Below are 22,494 nucleotides of genomic sequence, written 5' to 3'. Positions count from 1 at the left end.
GAAATGACGCAAGGAAGTATGGGAAGTTCTCTTACTTTTTTTCCTTGTAGAAACCCAACATGTCCCTTGACAACCCACTTTTGAAACTTTCCTCCTGCTAATAATAGTAAACAACCTCAGTCACCTGTTTTCCTTCAGCTCCATAGCAAGACCCAGGAGCAGGGAGACTGATGGGACAGTGTCATGGAGCCACCCTCCCAAAAGCAACATGCTGTAGCTATTGGGAGGGTGGCTTTGCAGTATTCATTCATTCATTTATATTCCTCCGGGAAGCTCAAGGTGGCACACATACGCCCCCTCCCCATTTTATCCTCACAACAACCCTGTGAGGTAATTTAGGCTGAGGGTGAGTGACTGACCCAAGGTCACTCAGTGAGCTTCGTGGTCAAGGGGGGATTTGAGCCCTGGTCTCCCAGGTCCTGGTTCAATACCCTAACCATTACACTACACTGGTGTACATTATTGTCCCACATGTCAGTCATCGTGCTTGACCACCCATTTCCTTCAGACTCTACTTTTCAGGTCACTCTGTACATTGTTTCACTTCCTTCATCCAACCTGTCTCTTGGCTGGTGTTCTGAGTAGTCTTCCCTCTCTCTTCATGGTGCACAGCCCTTTATGCCATGAGGTTTCTTCAGAATTTCCTCTTTGGTTAGCTACCTCTAACCAGAGAGCCAGTGTGGTGTAGTGGTTAGGAGCGGTAGACTTGTAATCTGGTGAACCAGGTTCACGTCTCCGCTCCTCCACATGCAGCTGCTGGGTGACCTTGGGCTAGTCACACTTCTCTCAGCTCCACTCACCTCACAGAGAGTTTGTTGTGGGGGAGGAAGGGAAAGGAGAATGTTAGCCGCTTTGAGACTCCTTAGGGTAGTGATAAAGCGGGGTATCAAATCCAAACTCCTCCTCCTCCTTCTCTTGCCTTAACTGCCTGCTTCCTTGGCTCTTCAGCTGCCCTGAGAAAAAATAGAACCCTGGCTATTTTTCCTACAAGGTTTGCTTTATTTTACAATCTTTATGGTAATACATGGGTCAAATGACAAATACTTATCTTGACCTTTGGTTGAACAAATGCTTTCCCAATCTCCAAAGTCCGGCAGGGGCTGGTGGAAGCTGGGAGATATAAAGCAGTCCTTGTAGCACACCTTTAGAAGTTTATCACTTCGGAAATCAGCAATAGGGAGAATGGGAAATTCTGCTCTTTGAATCCTGTTATTAGATGTATTATGCACTGCTGTGTTAATAGTTCTCTCTTTCAACAAGTTCCTCATTAAACCACTATGCAGGGCATTGATTTTCTACACCAGCGCTTCCATTTCCGCACTACATAATTTGGGTTTTCTCAACCATTGTGAGGATCTAGCCAGAATCAGTAACCCACAGTGGCAGAAATCTAAAACAAGGGGGAAAGTATAAGAGGGAGGTTTTATACTTGGCTATTGATAGGAACAGGTTGCCGGGGGTAGAGGGGTGAGTTGCAATGAAGCAAGGAGCTTTTTCTGCACACTTCCTTGTAGGATGAACACTAAGCTAACCATGCAACGTGATAATTTGATAGGTCTGAAATTTCCCGGACACATATGGGATTCGTCCATTGGAAATAGCGGGTGTATGACAACCCATGTTGGAAGTGCTGGGTTTTTTGTCGAATTTGCCTCCCGCCCCCCAAAAGCTCAACTTTTGTATCTGGATTTTCACTTTTTGAAATATGGCAACCCTACAATTGGATGACATGTTGGTTGCATGGTGGCCTGCAATGCACATTAAATTTGCACAGTTGATTATTATTATTTTGCAAAGATAGGCGGAGCTAGCATGCTTGTCCCCACTGCCCTCCCTTGTGTGTAAGTAGATATATGAAGAATAGTAATTTGTACCATTGAGTTAATTACAGGACAGTTGTGGTGGTCATCTCAGTCGCAACACACCACAACCTCCTGCAGATTTTGATGGTACTTCTTTCCGTGCATCAGTGGTGCAGTTTTGTCTACGTAAGCACTAGCAGGGGAAGATGTGGGTTGGTATAAATATATGGTTAAGAAGGCAGTAGAAGAAAAAGTACTAGGCAATTCAACTAGCAGTGTTTTCATTGTCATGAAGTATGTGCATTCCCTTTCCTATCTGTCAGAAAACTTGTGAAGCAGAACATGGACAGGCTGGGAATTCATCAAATGTGAACCAGAGACAGTATCTTTTTTAATCAATCAATCAATCAATCAATCAATCCTGACATTATTTTCATACAATGTGGCAAAACGTTCTCCAGAGGTAAAGAGTCAACATCAATTGTCAGTAGGAAAACTATTGCTGCTCATACTCTTTTCAGTGCCTGTTAAAAATATTTTTGTTTCGACAAGCCTACCCAGTTATTTAGAATGCTGGTGTGTTTTAAGTTTACTGCTGGTTTTAACTTCTTTTTTAAATGTTTTAATTGATTTTTTTATTGTTAATAAACTTGCTGGTTTTTTGTAAATGGCTTTGAGGGTTTTCTACAATCAAGTGGTAGATAAATCTTATGAAATAACTAGATAATTACAATGTTTTCAGGTGCTGCTATATCCAAGACATTTCAAATGTGTGATTTGGAAGAGATAAATAGAGAGCGTTTGATCTGCCTGTAGCAGAGCATGACAATAGAAAGTGAGATTAAAGAAGTCTAGGGTAGCAAAAGCCAAAATATATATAATTACATGGTGGTTGTGTTATCCTCATAGCTAAGACTTCCAGGATAGAATTTACAAGGGTACTGGGAAGTGTTAGTTTACATTTCTCTACATTCTATATCAGAATTTAGCATACTCTGTACATAATGATACTAATTGACTGTGAAAATCTACCACTAATTAAAGGGGAAAGGCAAAACGGATTCTGCAGTAGCCACTGCCTTCCCACAGTCCCTCAGTCCGGACTTTCTTATATCTTCTCTTTTTCAGAGTATCCCTGCTATGAAAATATATATATACATTGAGGAAGGGGAAAGTGTTGGAAGGCAGTGATTTGAAGGAGAATGTCTTATGAACAACAGAGAATTAATGGAGGTTCAATATGGATTGAACAACAATATGGATGAGCCCTAAGTTTTTAAAACAGCTGCTCTAATGAGTTTCATATTGGAAAAAGTAAACACGCTCTTCTGCTAAAGGCTAACATTATGTTCTGATGTTTATAAGCATCTACCCCATCTCCAAATGTACAATTTGGTGCATCTTCTGTCGTTGGTAAGTTTCATACTTGGCAGCTTCAAAATCATCAAGCACAAAACCGCAAGATGCACCAAAGCGTTGATGAAAAATATAATAAATCAGAGCTGTAACCCAAATTATTTTATTTTAAGGGCATGTAATTAACAAAATATCCATGGCAATATCTTTAATACAGCAGATACTCCCAACTCAGCTGGTGGCCTTGTTGGCTTAGGGATCAAATATGCTTTTTACCTTGGGCTTCTTATTATGGTATGGTAGAAAGCCTGGATCAAAGGCTCTTTCTCCTTTAACACTTGCTTTGCTCCAACTATTGCAGGCACAGTGTCTGATGACCTAATGATAGACAGGTCAGTTTATCTCTAGTCTGTGCAGTTTTGCATGTTTTCATTCATACGACTGTTCCTTCCTGTTTCCACATTTATCTGTACATCAAAAAATGCAAATCTAAATAGTATTTATATGACTGCATGCATGCATTCTCAATGCATTTGGTTACATTTTTGAGCCAATAATTGTATTGTAAAATTCAGAGAAATGCGAAATCAGAAGGATAAGTAAAATCTATTAGAATATTAGTCCAAGATGTGCAAATCATTTAAAAAATGATTCATTAAACAATGCAGACTAAATGCAATTGTCCTCCATCTCTAATGTCCAGCAATGAAGATAGCTCCAAAACTTCAGCTGGTACAAAAAACTACTGCACAGATAGCAACTAACAGAAGTCAGTGCTGTCATATTCCACTTATATTAATACCTTGTTCTACAGTTTCTGAACAAAATTCAATGTTCTAGTTTAGACATTGAAAATCCTCAGTTGTTTGGGCTTTGGGTATCATGGAGGCTGTTGCAGATACCATCTTCTTTAGATGTCTGATTTGCTATACACAAGAAGCAGAGAATCTAATGAAGCAAAAGTTTCCATCAAAGGCATACTGTCTTATCCATACAACCTGTCTTTTGAGCATGTTTCAATCACTGGCATTCTGATGACTCTTTCAAAATATACCAGCTGTTTAACTTTAATCCTCAAAAATGTGTCCTAGGCAATTGTTATAAATACAGAGCATCAGTTGAAATGCTTAGAACCTTAATCTTAAGCACACACAGAGATACAGGCAGCTTGATCCTGTTTCTCACGTTTACTGAGATGCAAGTTCTACTGAATTTGATGAGATTAACTCCCAACCAAATTTGCAAAGAATTGAAGTCTAAATGTAGGAAGAACCCCATTTTCCTTCATTCTTTGTATGTAGGAAAATGGCATGTGTGGTCAAATGGTAAATGTAAAAAATTTAAAGGCAGGCTTGCATTTTTCTACACAAAGCCTCTTTCTCCAAAATCCAGCCACCACAACGCCTTATTTTAATTTTTTTAAAACTAAGGAAATATTTTAGAATTTCAGTATCATTATGGTGAGACTCTTTGATGGCATATTTGGTTGCAATTTAGACAAATTATCTCTTAATCATTAGTATAATTAATCTTTTTTGTTGTTGTTTGTTTCTTTCCAATCACTTGTATGGGCAAGTGACCATTTTTACAGAATGACAGGTTATATATTTGATTATTATAAAAATGCCACTTTTTGCTATGTCAGTTCTTTAAAACCAGTTGAGTAAAATGGAAAGGGTATATTGTTATTTTTTTAAAGAAAAACACAATCAGTGCAGGTGTTGCTATGATACTGCTACTTTTTTCAAATTCTTACTGTAATTATACACACTTTTCTTGCACAGAAGATTGGACTAAATGCCAGAAAGTCCCAGATTCATATCCCACCACAGCCATGAATCACAGTGTGGCTTTGAGCAAGTCATGACCTCAGTTTATCTATCTGCAAAATAGGTATATTATCCATTACATTGGGTGGATAGTACATGCGATTTTGAAGAGTAAGCAGAGAAGTGGTGCAAAGAAAAAAGAAGATAAATTTCTTAACAGGACCAAATTGAAAGCTAGAGATATCTGCTGAAATGTCTCTGAGGTGCTTCCCCCCCCCCTTCTTTATGGCTACAGCAGTAACAGTGGAATTGGGGAGTGGGATCTAAAATTAGAGAGTTGGGGGTAGCAGCAGACTTCCTAAGAGCAAATCGTAGGCAAGTCTGACCGGGAGCCAACTAAATCCCCTCTATATTTATCATACAGTAGGTATGATGAACTCAATTCTCAAGTATCTGTGACCGAGCAAGTGGCGCATACAGTAAAACTAGCATCTGGTTTCATAGGTCTTCACCAAACATATCACTGAATTAATATGATGCATCCCCTGCCAAGAATCTGCAGTATGCTGTTAAAGGCCAACGTGTCCGTGTGTAAAGCCTGATAAAAATAAAAGCAAAGAGGTTGATAGCTGCCAGAACAACACATGAAAGGGGCCAGGTTTTGCTTGGTGTTTTGTCTTTCTAAACCCCCTTGTCTATAGCACAAGAAGTAAGAAATGGCAACCGGATGAATGGTGCTGGAATCCTGTAACATCCCAAACACTGTCCCTGTAAGTAGGAATCCTAGTATGCTTGGAACTTTTTCTGCTCAGTTTATTGTGCAATTCACGTGCACATTTCACCACCACTACCAGCTCTTTTTGTTGCGCATAGTTTTCCAGTTTTTCCACAAAAGTTGTGCTTCAATTGTGAGGTGACTGCAGTTTCTGAATAGGCAGAGTGCAAGACCAGAAAAGGGTTTACCTAGAAATGGAGGATACAAATGAGTGACTGAATGAATGAATATTTGTATCTGGGGAAATATGATACAGCAGAAGCATTGCTGCTGCTGCTGCTGTGAATTTTCACGTTGTACAATTCTAGAGTGGAAAAGCTCATCTAGCTATATTTATTATGGGGCGAATATGAGAACAAGTAGGCACACACCAGTGGACACTCCTCTATTTCCAGACAGGGGCTTCATTTTCAAGTGGACCACTGAGATATTGCAAACAGGTTGTTGGCAACAACTCCTTCCTTTTTTAAAAAAATCGAGTTTTTCCTGGAACTCTGGATTAAATGGGGAGTGGGTGGCATACAGGTTGGCTTTTTTATGCCAATGATGTCGTGTAAACACTGCAAAAAAAACAAAACAAAAACTTGAGTGCATACGTAGCACTGATCCCTCAATAAACACTCACCTGGAAGCACCTGAAGGTTCCAGACTCCCAGCACCACTAGTCCCTAGAGACACGCACTTGTGACTTGATCTTAGGTGCACAAACAGCAGGTGAGCAGTCCTCCCTGGGATGCAAATCTGCTTTATGCCTAAATATTGCTGATATGGCAACCCTGTTTGTATTACAAGTGGATGCTCCTCCAGACAAAACGTTCTCTCTGTACAGAGAACTGACATGTCAGGGAGGTGTATTGGGAGGTGTTGCTGTTGTTATGAAGAAGCATTTGAGTCTGTCGTAAGAACATAGGAAGCTGCCTTCCTTATACTGAGCCTTGTTCTTTGTTCATCTGGCTCAGTCTATTCTGACTGGCAGGGGCTCTTCCATATCATCTGCTCTCTGATCCAATTTAGTACTTGAAGCGTTGCTTCCCTTTTGTCTGTTTTTAGATGCCAAGTCCTTTGGGATAAGGGTCTGTCCTCTCATAACCACCATGCCATCAGTACCAACACAACTTCTTAGAAACAACCTTTTTGCTGCAAAAAAAAGCTCCATGGGAATTTCTCCCTGCATCCGAGGTCCTCTCCACCCCAACTGGCAGATTGCAGAGGGTGGATGTCCTTTTCCATGGTGGTGCCCAGATTGTGGAATGACCTCCTTAGAGAGAACCACTTGTCCTCCTAAGAGAGGTCCACTTGTCCTGCTTTTGGGCAAGCTTTTGGGGCAGCTTTATTTCATCAGTTTATTTATTGTTTTAGTTCTGTATCTTACTGTTTTTAAATTGGCTGCTGCTTTTAATTCATTCCTGTTTTACCGGTGTGATTTGTTTTTCTTATTTTATTGTTGTGCATTTTAAATCCTAAGTGTACTTTAACACAGAAGGGCAGGACACACGTTTATTTAAATGATAGGTAAATGCTGTCTCGTTTCATGCTAAAATTAACCGGCGCATCATTTTAAACGAACAAGCATTGATCATTGGCTGGCCGTCCTAAATAATCTTCTAAATATTATTTTTAGCACGAGAGTCTTCCCCTATTTGAATCTTAATATATAACATCATTCATCATTACATAATCTTATGAGCAATGACCCCCCCCACCTATTTATAGTTTTTATCAACTTGTATGGGCAAAGCATTTCTCCATCCTTTTACTTTCCCAATATATTAATAGCCAATTAAATCTGGCAGCTGTTGAAAATAATAACTCCCGTGAGGGAGGGGGGGGGAATCATTCCGCTTAACACGGAATATATGAGTCCTGTTGCAGCTGTCCAGCCAGCTCCTCGTTTTAATAAATTGTAAGGCAATTATGTGAGTGAAGCTTGTATGAAACTGATTAGAAGACAGAGGATCAGAGATTTGATGCTCCGCCGATCAAAGGTGTGGAGGTACTTGGACTCAGCAGAACGGGGTGTTGTGCCCCTGTAGTGGAATGTGGAATTTCATGTGGCCAAGACATTTCTGAAGGGAGTCTTCTCTCCTACGCGCGGCACAGCCCTTGCTTTGTAAGGAATCCCTGGATTGTTTGGTTAAAAGCTTACAATCAAACAAAACGTGTGTTTTCATATAGCTAAATACAGGGTTGTACATCTGGGAACAAAGAATGCAGGCTATGCCTAGAGGAAGGGAGACTCCCTTCTTGGAAAGCAGCCCATTGAGAGAAGGGGCTTTGAGGTCTTTTTTAGATAAATGCCACAATATGAGATACTACTAGAGCAAAGATGCCTATTTCCCAGGACTTTAGGCTGCAATCCTCTGCACTCTTACATTCAACCCAGTGGGACTTACTTCTGAGTAAACAAAACCCCAACAGAGTTTTAGAGCAGTAGAACGAAGGATGTTTTCAAAAATTACGTTTTTTTTAAAAAATACACCTAAGGTGGTTGTTGTTGTTGTTTTAAAGTATAGTCCTGTAATGTGTGGATGTAACAAGCAGGTGTTTGGAAAATTTGTATTGTAGAAGGAAGGAAATCAAAGAGGTGTAAGATTGGCTTCCTCTTCTGGTTGAGAGCGGTTTCTGGCAATCCCTCCATGCAACGTGTGACTTAGTCCTTTGGCTGCAGTCCTCCACACACTTACCTGGGAGTAAATCCAACTGAATTCAGTGAGGCTTATATCCAAGGAGGCATGCATAGGACTGCACAGTTAGTCAATGGGAAGAGCTGGAATTTTAACATATTCTTGGTAGGCAGCCTTTCAGAACCTAGTGCCCTCCACTTGGGCACCTGGTACCCCTTTGGACTACAGTTCCCATCAGTCCCAGCCAACACACATGTCCAAAACCTGAAGAGCACCAGGGTCAGAGAAGGCTGAAGTTAGACAGCAACTATAGGAATACTGTAGTTTGAGAAATGGAAGAGGGGGTAAATAAACTCACTGGCAGAGGAAGAGGAGTGCGGGGGGAACTCACCGCCCCCGGCAGCGCGATCCTGGTGGGGTGCCATCGTGGTTGCCCCACCCCGCACTAGGCACCCCCCCCAGGATGCATGCCACACCCCTGAATGAACTATCCTCCACCACTGAATAAACTATCCTACTTTAGGAACCTGCATTATTGATAAGAATGCTGTGCTGACCAATGAATCCTCATTTGTGTATAAAGCAAAGATGATTGTCATATTTGCTTTTACAATTAGGCCCTATCTGCACTATACAGTTATAGCAGTATCATACAACAGACATGGCTTCTCCTAAAGAATCCTGGGACCCGTAATTTGTTAACGGTGCTGAGAGTTGTTAGGAAACTGCTATTCCCCTCACAGATATACAATTCCCAAAGGTTTAGCAATCAATCCCACTTCCCAGGAAACTCTGGGAACTGTAGCTCACTGAAAGGGAAAGCTAACAATTCTCAGCACCCTTAACTACAGCTCCTAGGATTCTTTGAGGGAAGATATCATTGTTTAAAATTGTATGATACTGCTTTAAATGTATAGTGCAGATGGGGCCTTGGTCTAATCACAGAGCATTACAATATGCCGCAAAGGCACGAAGTGCTGTAATGGACCACTTTCCTTCTGATAGGGGATTGTTGCATGTGTAATTGTTCTCTCTCTTTGGCTGAAAATTTGGGGCTGTTAGCATTGTAGATGATAAAAACCATAGCCCTCTCTCAGCATTCAAAAGAATGTGTGAGGCAGGCATCGGCAAACTCAGCCCTCCAGATGTTTTGGGACTACAACTCCCATCATCCCTAGCTAACAGGACCAGTGGTCAGGGATGATGGGTGTTGTAGTCCCAAAACATCTGGAGGGCCGAGTTTGCCTATGCCTGGTGTGAGGGCTCAAACCGAGCAGGGAGTGGGCCATTTCTGTTTAGCACAATGTGAGTGCTTTTGTTTGTTGTTACATCCAAAGTAGGGCAAGGAAGCTCTGGTTAAAGTATGGTTTGTTGAAACAAATCAGAGTTTCTCCAACAGGAAACACTGGTAAGCTTAGAACAGGAAGCCGGTGCTTCTGGTTTCCTTGCAGCCATGTGGAAGAGAGTGGGAAAGGATGTGCAAGCCCACATCTTGTTTCTGGTTATTCATGTAACACTAAACAAATGGATTAGTATTATGTACCAGATGGGTCAGTGAGTAGCACTCAGGTAGCTATATCCCAATTCTAGTCATGAGTACTCCATAGTTAGGCCTTTGGATTCTGGTGTTTGGTATTACAACTCTATTTCTCCACACATATTTTGAATCACACCTTTATTTAATCAAGGTATAGTCTGGGGACGTGTTCTGTACAGGAATTTCCTAAATCTCTCCTACTGAACTCAACTGTGCTTTAAAAAGTTTGCCTTTGGCCCAATTTACTATCAAGCCTTTATTAAACTAATAAAACATCTATTGCACACATTTGATTTAATGTTTCTCACCCGTTTATCTATATCAGGGTAGTTTATATAACTCAGTGCGCTATAACTAGATTGCTATACGAGTTTTGCAGTATAAGTAAATGACTGAACAGAATTTCTCTAACGCTTAAAGATCTAGAGATAATTTATCCCACACACCAACAATTATCTAGCTAAAAGCTACTCTGAAACTCAGAGCTAGCATGTCAGTACAACACCTTGGAATTAATTGAAAGCATGCCAGCAAAAGTTACCCGTTAAATACCATGAGCATTGCATAATGTAAACATACTCTATATTGATTGTGTGCTCAAATTAAAGTGTCTACTTTGTGGCAATAAAGAACAGTTATATGCCCTTCAACATGGTATAAATAGTTACACTTTACTTGCTGAAACAAAATAGAATGACTCTTGAAATGAACTTGAATTTCAGAGACAGCTGAATCCAAGTCAATCAAATCACTTGCTGTCCCACAACTTCTCTCAAGAGACCTCCAGTTGTCACTGGCCACCTTTAGATCAGGGGTGATGAACCCTTTTCAGTTGGAGGGCCAATTCAAGAACTGGCTTGCCCTCTATGGGCCATTTTTGACAAGTGGGTAGAGCTGGTTGCATGTCAGTCAATGAGTTTGCAAGTCCCTTTGAAGTTGCCCATTTGCAGGTATGGTTTGGATTCAAAATAACCTGTGTATAGACATTTTTCCCCTGCAAAGCAAATGCTATCTACATTGAGACTATTCTCAGTTTCAGATGAGGTTTGCTATGCTTGAGTAACACATTGCTTGCCTGGGTGTATGAAACTGTTTGTGCAGTTCTTTGTATCCCGATGAATAATAATGGGTCAGAAACCAAGCCCTGCCATGATACTTCACAGCACTGATACCTATTATTTAGAGACAACCTTTTAACCTATTACCTTCTGAGTTAGAAGAAAACACACAGCATAAAGAAAAATAAGTGTTTGCATGAAATAATAAAGCTATAGGCCCTAAAATGTGTGGGATTAATCGGAAGGCCCTTTAAAATGACACTGAAAAGCAACAAAATCATCATATTGCCAGCTCTCTTTTGCAGTGAGAATTTGGCATTTGTGTTTGATGTGCAATTTAGTGCCGAATTGGAAAATTGCACTAAACCTTATGCATTTGCTATCAGTCCATTAATACGTAGGTAAATTGCTGCAAATCATGTGAAACACAAGTATGTGATAGCTTTGGAAGCTCAGACACCTGCCTCCTATTTACCGGTAGTTGTATAATCTGGATTTTTCTTAAAACTCTGTGAAATAGCTTCAGTCCCTGAAAGATCTTCCCACAATTTGTCAGAGTTAAATGAAGAATCGGATATCTGCCCGTGCAGTAAATAACTCAATACATTCATAGTCCTTTCCATCTGTCGACTTGATGTCTGTTCTTGATGCGACTGTGAATAAAGGATCATAGTGTGACGGGATGGTGCATTACCATAAAATCAGGTTTTGTGAAAGACCTTTCTGTTCACATGGCCTGCAGTTGGTAATTACCATGGTAATCTACTCTGAAATATCAACCCTCAAATACATCAAAGAGCCACCACAGTAGGCTACTCTGCCTGCTCACCACATAAAGGTTAATTTGTGTACAGCTATGTTTTCACAGTCGAAGTAATATTTTCAAAGGTGATAGAAATCAACTTTACATTAACCAAAAAGAATGGCCAATAACTTTCATTTGTTCGTGCTCAGCTGGAGTGACAAAGAACATTTTAAACACTGCTGCTGACTAACAGATTGCCAGAGGAAGTGGTAATATTATGTCTGTTGTTAATTTTTTCCACAGCAAATATAGTTATTATGGATTTTAAAATCAATGGGGCTTACAAGTACTTTGCAGAATCTAGTATGATATAGGCACACATACACAAAATTGTTACTCACTAATAAATTCAACATTTCCAAGCAGGCATGCAATTGAAATATAGGCAAGTGTCTGTACTAAACAGGAATGCTATTGTTTCATCTTGGATCCAGTATTTGTAGGCCAAAAGGTGAAGATTGCCAGCATCTGTGGTGCAACCCTAAGCATGCTTACTCAAGAATACATTCCTGTATATTCAAAACTATGCACACTTGCTTGAGAATAAGCCTGCACTGAAGTCAGTGGGACTTCTGAGAAACCCTTCATAGGCTTGCCTTGTAAAAGTGAAATGCTATGTGGTGTTGATGAAGCCTGTTCTCCATAGGATAGGACTGCCCACTAGTCTTGCTTTGGAATAATTCCCTCTGATAGAAAATTCAGGTGGTTGAGTGCTCACAGGTTTGAAACCAAAGCAGGTCTACTAGGAAATAATAGGCCGGTATCAGTTGTGACAAAACAAATCTCTTCATTTTGGGTTCTCTCTGTTTCTCATTTTGCAAATCTTTTCAGTTTTCCACATTTATGCATGTTTCCTCAGCACTTAAATTTGAATTTCTCCTAGTACACACATTTTGTCACACAATTTTGCCTAATACGGATATTTTTGCAATTTCCCAGCAGTATGTAACTGAATACATGCATTTTATGCACACTTTACTCTAGGTATATGCATCTTTGTACCCATTACTTGGCTGGACAGCTGCATTGCAAAATTCTGAGAAGCACAAATTTCAATGTTTTAGTGCACACATTGTTTGGGCAACTGCAAATTAAGGTAGGTTTGCCTTTGCATAAAACTGAATTTCCCAGTTTGTGTTCAACGAAGCATACTCATTTTGTGTGTTTGGGTCACAACCTTCTGTTAATCCTTTTTACTGCAATCATTCCTGAAATCTTCCTGATTTTAATCTGCATTTTAATTGGCCTGTTAAGTGGAAGCCTTTAAACCAATGGTTATGCTTGATTTTGTCCCACACAGGATTATGGCATTCCTGTATAAATAAGTTCCCTCTGCATCAGAGCTAGTTTGGCCTATTTGATCTGCTCGACTTCTTGCACTCTGCTGCAGCCCTGCGCACAATTACATGGGAGTAAATCCCCCTGAATGCAGTGAAACTTACTTCTGCAGAAACATCTATAGGATTGTGCTGCGTGATACCAAAATAAGATCCTACCCCCGAAAACAAGGTAAGTGCCCAAATACTTGTTCCCCTTCCCTCCTCACTACAAGACTAGAGCCAAGGAGGACAGAAAAAAGATGCCAGCAGCAACATAGTCTGTAGGGGTATGGCAGGGTGGGACGTCTCTAGCCCATGAGCCAAATTTGGCCCACACTGCCTTTTTTGACCAGCCACCCCTGTCTGTCACTCACCTGACGGCAGGTGCAGCATGGATAAAGCCACAGCTCCCAAGGAATGGGCCTTGCATTCAGTGCTGTTTAAATATGGAGTACCTGTATGTGGTACCTGCACATTATGGCCCAAGGGTTGTGGTATATAGGGAAAAGTCAGGAGTGTGGAAACTGGCTGATCATGGAAGCTGTGGGACTCCTGGTGTGAAAGGTGGAGAAAGAAGCCCAGAAACAAGTGTTGTGAGGGTGTTGGGGATGGAAGACGCTAGATGAGCAGACTATCATGAACCTCATGTGATCACCTAAAGATTGTAGCATACCGTTTTGGGTTCAGAAATTTTTGAACAGGTCATACTATAGGGATTCAGACATTCCAAGAATATGTGAAAGGGGTCACAAGCACTCTACCACCAACCACTGGTAGCCACAACCTCTGTTTTCATGCCTTGGGTACACGTGAAAATGGACTCTATTCACATGCTTAAAAACCCAACCATCATGCAGTTGGCTGTACATGGTTATTGTGTGTGTCTGTGATAGACAAGGGTTTATCCACACAGCTCTGCAATCCTGGACCTCAATGTGTGATGGGGATTCTCAGAATCCTCTAGTATGGTTTGGGGGCCAAGTTGTATTTTAATTACCATGTGCTGACCATTCCATTTTTCCAGATTTGTAACCTGTAGAATTAATTAGAAAAAGTAAAGGTAAAGGCAAAGGTAAAGGTACCCCTGCCCATACGGGCCAGTCTTGACAGACTCTAGGGTTGTGCGCTCATCTCACTCTATAGGCCGGGAGCCAGCGCTGTCCGCAGACACTTCCGGGTCACGTGGCCAGCATGACGAAGCTGCTCTGGCGAGCCAGCGCAGCACATGGAAACGCCGTTTACCTTCCCGCTAGTAAGCGGTCCCTATTTATCTACTTGCACCCGGGGGTGCTTTCGAACTGCTAGGTTGGCAAGCGCTGGGACCGAGCAACAGGAGCGCACCCCGCCGCGGGGATTCGAACCGCCGACCATGCGATCGGCAAGTCCTAGGTGCTGAGGTTTTACCCACAGCGCCACCCGCGTCCCAGAAAAAGTAAGCAAACCAGTAATTAAACTTAACGTCACTGGCAGCCCATGAGGACTAATTTTTTAAGCCAATTTAGTGTAATATTTAGACCAAAGCAAATCTGCTTTGTTATATTTCAAATTAACGAAGCCACATGAAACTATGTAGATATAAGAACCAGAAGCAACAGTGCTTTGGAGAGAGCTCTTAGCATAAAATGTGCTATGCTTTGAAAGTTCATTTGAGAGAAAAAGTTTTTAAAATGCGGCGTATGACAAAATGTATTAGACATCATAACTGGTGCTGTGCGTGATAATCTGAAAATGAGGCCAATTGCCTCGAGAAATGCAAATGATCAATGGAACAGGCACCACACACACAAATACATTTACAGTCTGAATCCTGCATGTCTATTAGGAAGTCAAGCTTGACGGTGTTCAATTGGACTCACTCTCAAGCCTCCACAGAATGGCAGGCTGGTCCTACGCATGTTTAGTCAGAAGAGAGTTCCTGTGTTCAATAGGAATTATTCAGATTCATCCAAGTTATAAGTTTGGATTGTAGGCATAGGCTTTTAGAATGTTTGCGTTTTATGAATTTGAAATGGCAATAATGGTTTAGGTTCCAATATGTTTATTCTTGGTGTTTCCGCCCCAAATGTTATTTTCCTCACCCAGTGTTCATGAGCACAGACTTCAGGTCTGTGGATGTCACTAAAAGTTGCATGTGAGCTCCCCATTTTTAATAGTGTGGAAAGCTCTCATCATGCAGAGGGAATGATTAATGAAGCTCCACCCCCACACCTGACATGAGTACTTCTTCAGTGTTTGGGGGCGTAAGCAGCAGCCACTCTATTTAGAGCTCAAGGCAGTAGAGGAAAAGTAGTGAGCTGAAAAGCAGCAAGCTGTTGCAGATGTCCAACAAAACCGCAAAGCCAAGGGTACAAAGGGAGAACAAAATCTCAGGATTGCATGCCTGTGTGAATTTCTACTAAATACAAAGTCTTGGTGCTATTTTTATGTTAAATGCAGCCCTGCTTTTGACTTGAGTGTCATTCAGGTTTCCAGCAATTCGGGGGCAACTAAAAAGAGTTATAGCTATCATCTTCTATGATAGGTGAGAAAGTGTCATGTGCTCTGATTCTGTGCATGTTTACCTGTAGATAAGTCCCAGAGTTCAGTAACACTTGCTCCTATATTAGTGTGCACAGAACTGCAGTCCCAAAGAGCATCAAGCTGGCACTCAAGAGAACAGCACATTATATACATGTATTTGATTTAAAATGGTTACAGCTGTGCAAATGTGAAGCTACCAAAAGTCCCAAGTTTTCTCTTTGGAGAAGGAAACTGGTTAATTTATCTGAGCAGAGAGCTATGAGGCTTCACTTGCAGCAAAATCCTATGCATGTCCTCTCGTAGGTAAGCCATGCTAAGTCCAACCAGACTTCCCCCAAAGTAAGGGTTGCAGCCTTAATTCCTTTGTAGCTTTCTCAGAAGGCGCTTTCCCCTTTTGGCTTAAAAGGGCTCCCTTGTTGTACTTTACTTTTATGAAGAATCTGGGTACACCCAGTGGCAGGAACCCAGCGAAAAACAACTCTCTTCCTATCCTACCAGTAGAATCAACGCAACAGCGCGGGGGAGGGAGGGAGAAAGTTATGCCCCGGAGCCACTGATTTTTGCACACCGAGTTCCGTGCCCGGCGAGGAAAGCTCTTCTCCTTGTTGAAAGTCGCCAGCGGAGCCCCGAGCGCGTCCCTCCCGCGCAGGGAGCGAGCCTGGCAGCAACCGGAGCCGGAGGGGGGAAGAGTCCCTCTCCCTCTTTTCGGGGGCTGGCTTACTCTCTCGCCGCTTTCGGCTGCAGGGAAGCGAGCCCTTGGTTCCTGGGTGGGCCGCGGAGGGGGGCGAGGGTGTTCCTGGGCGGCGCGAGGAGCTGCCAGCTCCCACCCCCTCTTCGCCTTCCCTTTAGTACCTGCGGCGGGCAGAGGCCGAGCCCAGAGCGCCCCGCTCCCAGCAGCGCGAAGGAGCCGGGGGTCGTGCACCTTGCCTGCCTCACACGCCACAAGCCCGCCGTCCCGCCGCGGCGCCGGGTCCCAAAGCCCGCCGAAACTCCGGCGCGAGGGGCCCCAGCAGCAGCCGCCGCCGCCGCCGCCGCCGAGGAGGTGCAATGGCCGGAGCGACGAGGCAGCTCGGGGCGCTGCTGCTCCTGCTCTACAGCCTGGCGGCGCCCGGACACGCGCAGCGGCAGCCCGAGCCGGTCGAGCCGTCGCTTCTCCTGCTGGCGGCCGAGGAAGACCCGCGCACGCTCGACGGCGCCTCCGCCATCCTGGTGGCCAACCGGGGTCTGCGCGTGCCGTTCGGGCGCTCCGTGTGGCTGGACCCGGCCCGGGACTTGGTCCTCCGCGTGCAGCCCGGCGACAAGTGCGTGCTGACGGTGCTGGAGAGCGGGCCTCCGCCGGCGCCTCACCGCCCCGGCGCGCTCTCCCCCAAGCGCTTCCCGTGCGCCTTCGGCCCCGGCGAGGTGAGGTACACGCACTACGGCTCGCGCAGCCCCGGCCGCGACCGCCTCAGCCTGCAGCTGCGCTACGACTCGCCCAGCCGCACCCTCGTCGCGCCCTTCACGCTGGAGGCCGAGGTGCTCTCGCAGCAGCTGCGCCTGCTCAGCCGCAACCTGCCGCTCACCGTGGAGAAGCTGCGCGGCCTCAGCCCGCCGCTCGACGCCAAAGTGCTGGCCTTCGCCGAGCCCGGGGAGCCCGCTGGCCGCCGCTGCCGCCTCACCACGCTGCCTTTCCCCGCGGGCAGCGGCAGCCACCTGCCCGCCTACGGGCGCCTCGTGGACTCGCATGGCCGCCCCCTGCCGGCGGGCTACAGCAACGAGTGCGGCCGCTTCCTCGACGACGGGATCCGCTACGAGCACACGGCCACCACGCCGTCGCCCAACCGCGACTACATCCCCATGCGGGTGGAGCTGCTGCAGCAGGACGGCGGCGAGGACTCCGAGGAGAGCCCCGGCGAAGTGGAGTATTTCCAGGTGGTGGTTCGCATCCGGGAAGGCGCCGAGAACACCCCGCCGAAGCCCAGCTTTGTGGCGCTGCTCATGATGGAGGTGGACCAGTTTGTGCTCACGGCCATCACTCCCGACATGTTGGCTGCTGAGGACTTGGAGAGCCCATCTGACCTCCTGCTCTTCAACCTCACCTCGCCCTGGCCCAGTGCAGGTGGGCACGACAGGGGAGCCAGCGACGACCCCCGCTTGCGGGGTTACTTGATCAGCACCGATGACCCCAGCCGGCCCCTCACTTCCTTCACCCAGCAAGAAGTGAGGGAGCTGAAGATCGCCTACCAGCCCCCCACAGTGGACTCTGACCATGAGCGGCTCTTCCAGCTGGAGATGGAGGTGTTGGACCCTGAGGGTGCCTCCTCAGAGCCATTTGCCTTCATGGTGGTGGTGAAGCCTATGAACACGTTGGCCCCAGTGGCTGTCTTTAACCGAGTTGCTGGGCCTCAGATGATGCTTTTTGAAGGCCAGTCAAGGCCACTTTCTGACAATCTTGAAATCAGTGACGAGGACAACCTGGATGAGGTGAAGGTATGGGTTACAAGAGGGCTGAAACATGGTGAACTCAGGGTTTTGGGCGTGCCACCTGGCCGCCAGTTTTTTACTGCAGCAGAGTTGGCGGCTGGTCAGGTGATCTACCAGCACGATGGCAATGAGCACAGCTACAGTGATAACATTGTATTCCGTATGGGGGATGGACGACATCAGGTGGAGTTTCTTTATCCAATCACTATTGCCCCAGATGATGACCAGCCGCCCATCCTCAATGCTAACACTGGCTTGGTCCTAAGTGAGCACCAGGTGGTCCAGATCTCTCCCTTTGTCCTCAGTGCTACTGACATAGACTCTGAAGACTCGACCATTCGATTTGTGCTTAAGGAGATTGAAGGATCTCCAGATACATCCACCCACCAACGTCTTGGTGAGCTTCTGCTGCGTCAGGCAGAGATTCCAGTTTCTTATGAAAAGGAGGAGGATGTGGTGGGAGATCATAGTGGGACATCCTCCTGGCACTTTGTGGAGAGTGAAGGTGTGTATGAGAAGAAGGTGACTGAATGGCTGCAACAGGACATCTTGGATGGAAAGTTGTTCTACAGACACACAGGGCCTCATAACACCAACCTAGTGATGGACCAGTTTGCATTCTATCTCCAGGATGATAATGACCCCCCAAATCAATCTGATGAGCAGGTGTTCATCATCAAGGTTCAACCAGTAGACAACCTGCCCCCAGAATTGTATCCAGGAACCACCTTGCAGATGACTGTTCTTGAATATCAGGTGACCCATTTCCGAAAGCGCTACCTGCGATACACCGATTTGGACGCAGATGACAGGGAGCTGAGATACATTTTGCTCACACCACCAACTGACACTGACGAAAACCACCCCGTACTGGCTGGAGAAATTGTGTTGACTGACAACCCTCTAATGTCCATTACACATTTCACTCAAGCACAAATAAACCACCACAAGGTGGCATATAAGCCACCAGCCCAGGAACTTGGGATCACCCCAAGAGTGGTGCAGTTCACTTACAGTGTAGAAGACACGGCAGGTAATTCTGTGCCAGGCACCTTCACGCTATTCCTGCAGCCAGTGGACAACCAGCCCCCTCAAATCACCAACGCTGGCTTCACTGTGTCTGAGGGGGGCAGCTTTCTTGTCACCAGCAGTCAGCTAGATGCCACTGATAAGGATACAGACACTGACAGGATTGTCTTTACCTTAACTGAGGCACCTCTGCATGGCCACCTGCGCTACCTGGAGGAGGGGTTGATGGTACAGGGTGAATCATTTCTGTTAGATGACATTGCTAATGGTCGCATATCCTACAAGCATAGCGGTGATGAGCACACAAGTGATTTCTTCCAGTTGGAAGTGAGTGATGGGGTCCATCAAGTACCAATTACTGTTAAGATTGCTGTTCAGCCCGTGGATGATGAGCGTCCTAGCATCACTCTCCCTGGTAGTAATGGACTTTTGGGGGCCTTTATTGATGTGCTGGAAAATAGTGCCACTGAAATTACTACTTCTCTTATCCAGGGGACAGATGAGGACACTGATGAACTGGCCTTAACATTTATTGTGGAGGATCCCCCCAAACTAGGCGATATTTTAGTGGATGGGGTGCCCTCTAAGAGATTCACCCAGCAGGACCTCATAAGTGGGACAGTAGTCTATGCTCACACTGGTGGGGAGATTGGTATGAAAAAGCGGTCTGACGCTTTTAATCTTACTATTTCAGACCTCTCCAGTGAGTGGGTGGTGGGAGGCAGCACAGTGGAAGGAGTGCGTGTTAATGTGACTATTTTGCCAGTGGACAGCATTGCTCCTGAGGTTATGGTGGGGGAAGAACCATTCACTGTTTATGAGGGAGGAAAAAATGTTTTAAGCTTGCAGCTGCTAGATGTGGCAGATGTAGACACCCCTGGAGATGACATTCTGTGTACCATTCTAATACAAACCACTTCTGGGTACCTGGAGAATATCTCTCCAGCCCTTGGGTCTGAAAAATCCAGGGCTGGGACTCCCATTAGTGCTTTTTCCATCAAGGATGTTCGTCTTGGGCACATCAACTATGTGCAGAGCATTCACAAAGGGGTAGAACCACTGGAGGACAGATTCACTTTCCATTGCTCTGATGGTATCAACTTCTCACCACACCAGTTCTTTCCCATTGTCATTATCCCAACTAATGATGAGAAGCCTGAACTGTTTGTACGTGAGTTTGTGGTGCTGGAAGGGATGAGCTTGGTGATTGACACTCCCATTCTGAATGGTGCTGATGGTGATATCCCTCCAGATGAGTTGCGCTTCTTTATAACTGTTCCTCCTAAGCATGGGCAGATTGTTAACCAGCTAACCACTGGTACTGTGTCTGTACACAATTTCACTCTGGAAGAAATCCGGGAGGCATCCAGCATTGTGTACGAGCATGATGACTCGGAGACTAAAGAGGATACTTTCAAAATCCAACTGACTGATGGCCTACACACCGTGGAGCAAGAAGTGTTAATTATGGTCATCTTGGTGGATGATGAGACACCTAGGATGTCTATCAATGATGGGCTAGAAGTGGAGATTGGTGAGTCCAAAGTTATCACTAATCGGGACCTCAAGGCAACCGATATAGATTCAGAGGACAAGACGCTTACATATGTTATTCGCTTAGTACCCAGGCATGGCCTTCTGCAGCGCTTGAGCAAAGAAGGAGAGGTGTTAGGCAACATTACGCTGGGCATGAATTTCACACAGGATGACATAGACCAAGGTTGTATTCAGTATATTCACACTGGCCAACAAGGAGTCCGGGACTTAGTTAAGTTTGATGTCACTGATGGCATAAATCCTTTGATAGACAGATATTTCTACATTACCATCAGTAGTATTGATATGGTCTTCCCTGAGGTGATCAATAAAGGAGTGACTCTGAAAGAAGGAGGGAAGGTGACACTCACTACTGACCTCCTCAGCACAAGTGACATTAACAGCCCTGATGAGCATCTCCAATTCAGTATCACCCGTGCCCCAAGCAGAGGTCATTTGGAGAACTCTGACAGCCCTGGTGTTCCTGTCACTACCTTCACTCAGCTCCAGCTAGCTGGAAACAAGATTTATTACATCCACACTGCAGAGGATGAGGTGAAGATGGATAGCTTTGAGTTTGAAGTGACAGATGGCTATAATCCAGTCTTCCGCACTTTCAGAGTCTCCATTACCGATGTGGACAATAAGAAGCCAGTTCTAACTGTCCATGACCTGAACATTCAGGAAGGAGAAACCAAACTGATCACCCCATTTGAGCTTAATGTAGATGATCGGGACACACCTGACCATCTACTCCGTTTCATAATTACCCAAGTCCCTGTACATGGTCAGATTATTTACAACAATAGCTACCCTGTGACCAGCTTCACTAAACAAGACTTAAATGAGAACTTGATCAACTATAGACACGATGGCACAGAAACGACACACGATAGCTTCTCTTTTACTGTTACTGATGGGACCCACTCAGACTTCTATGTTTTTCCTGACACCATCATTGAAACACGTCACCCGCAAACGATGAAGATCCAAATCAATTCCCTGGACAATGGGGTGCCACAGATAGTAGTGAATAAGGGTGCCTCAACTCTGAGAAATATTCCAACTGGGCACCTTGGATTCTTGATCACCAGCAAATCCCTGAAGGCAGAAGACAGAGACAGCTCACACAAATTGCTGAAATACAAAATCATAGATGGGCCAAATCATGGACTTCTCATTCATACTGGCCTAGGAAATGGAAGTGTTAAAGCCTTTACTCAAGGTTAGTGCTAACTGACTTCCTCATTACTTATTTGTTTCTTTGGAATGCTAATTTCATGTAAATAGCTGTAGCTTTTAAGATTATTGCTTGCTTTAAGATCTTGCATCATTTACAGATTCTAGTCAACAAACCACTTGCATTGTAGAAGGCACACAGATTTTAATCCATTCTGGGATAGATGGTGTTTGATTAGTGGCATATATAGGTGTATTTGTAAAATGACAAGTATTTTGTTAAAGAGCAGAGCCACAGCATACATTTAAAGTACATTCAATGCATGTTTAAAGCATATGACCTTTTCTTAAGAATTGTGGTAACTAGTTTCCCTCTCACAGGCCTAAAATTCCCAGTATACCCATAAACTCCACTTCCCATGATTCTTTGGGGACAGTCATGTGCTTTAAATGTGTGTTGAATTTGCCTTAAACATAGAGCGTGAATCTGCCCTTAGCTTCAGTCCTCAACCAGCAAGGAGTGGGGGTAATAGGGTCTGCATTACTGACTTTGTGAAGTGCTTTGAGCAATTACAATGCTAAATATTATTTGTGGCTCCTTCCTCCCTGTAGCACTATGATAACATAAGTCTGGATGCCAACAAGTTGTGTAGTAGCTATATACAACCTGTTGGCTATATAGGCACTGTATACAGTACATCGGTATGGACACGTAAAAATAA

At 44.4% G+C, this 22,494-nt stretch overlaps 2 protein-coding genes and 1 long non-coding RNA gene across 4 annotated transcripts in view; 2 read left to right on the top strand and 1 right to left on the bottom strand.

The window, feature by feature from the left end:
- LOC310714648 (uncharacterized protein) overlaps nt 1-5,697 on the top strand; it is a 152,022-nt gene extending 146,325 nt beyond the window's left edge. Inside the window, exon 5 of the transcript XR_014529917.1 lies at nt 5,629-5,697. The gene's annotated coding sequence lies outside the window, so the exon portion shown is untranslated. The remainder of the gene's footprint in view (nt 1-5,628) is intronic.
- On the bottom strand, nt 3,500-5,159 carry LOC310714693. The gene is made up of 3 exons (XR_014529981.1): nt 4,986-5,159; nt 3,961-4,084; nt 3,500-3,625 (listed from the first exon to the last, which is right to left on the bottom strand). It is a non-coding gene; the product is annotated as an uncharacterized lncRNA (long non-coding RNA).
- An 8,779-nt stretch (nt 5,698-14,476) lies between the features above and the next one.
- Nucleotides 14,477-22,494, top strand: part of FREM3 (FRAS1 related extracellular matrix 3) — a 79,313-nt gene continuing 71,295 nt past the window's right edge. For both annotated transcript variants that reach the window (XM_083519843.1, XM_083519844.1), the window contains exon 1: nt 14,477-21,818. In XM_083519843.1, coding sequence (XP_083375969.1) covers nt 16,613-21,818 — 5,206 coding nt within the window. In that variant the 5' untranslated portion in view covers nt 14,477-16,612. The remainder of the gene's footprint in view (nt 21,819-22,494) is intronic.

The sequence above is a fragment of the Podarcis liolepis genome (assembly GCF_965112155.1).
Source record: "Podarcis liolepis genome assembly, chromosome: 9".
In the NCBI taxonomy this organism is placed as follows: Eukaryota; Metazoa; Chordata; class Lepidosauria; order Squamata; family Lacertidae; genus Podarcis; species Podarcis liolepis.
Note: the sequence above shows the minus strand (reverse complement) of the source record. Positions and strands in the feature narration are given on the sequence as shown.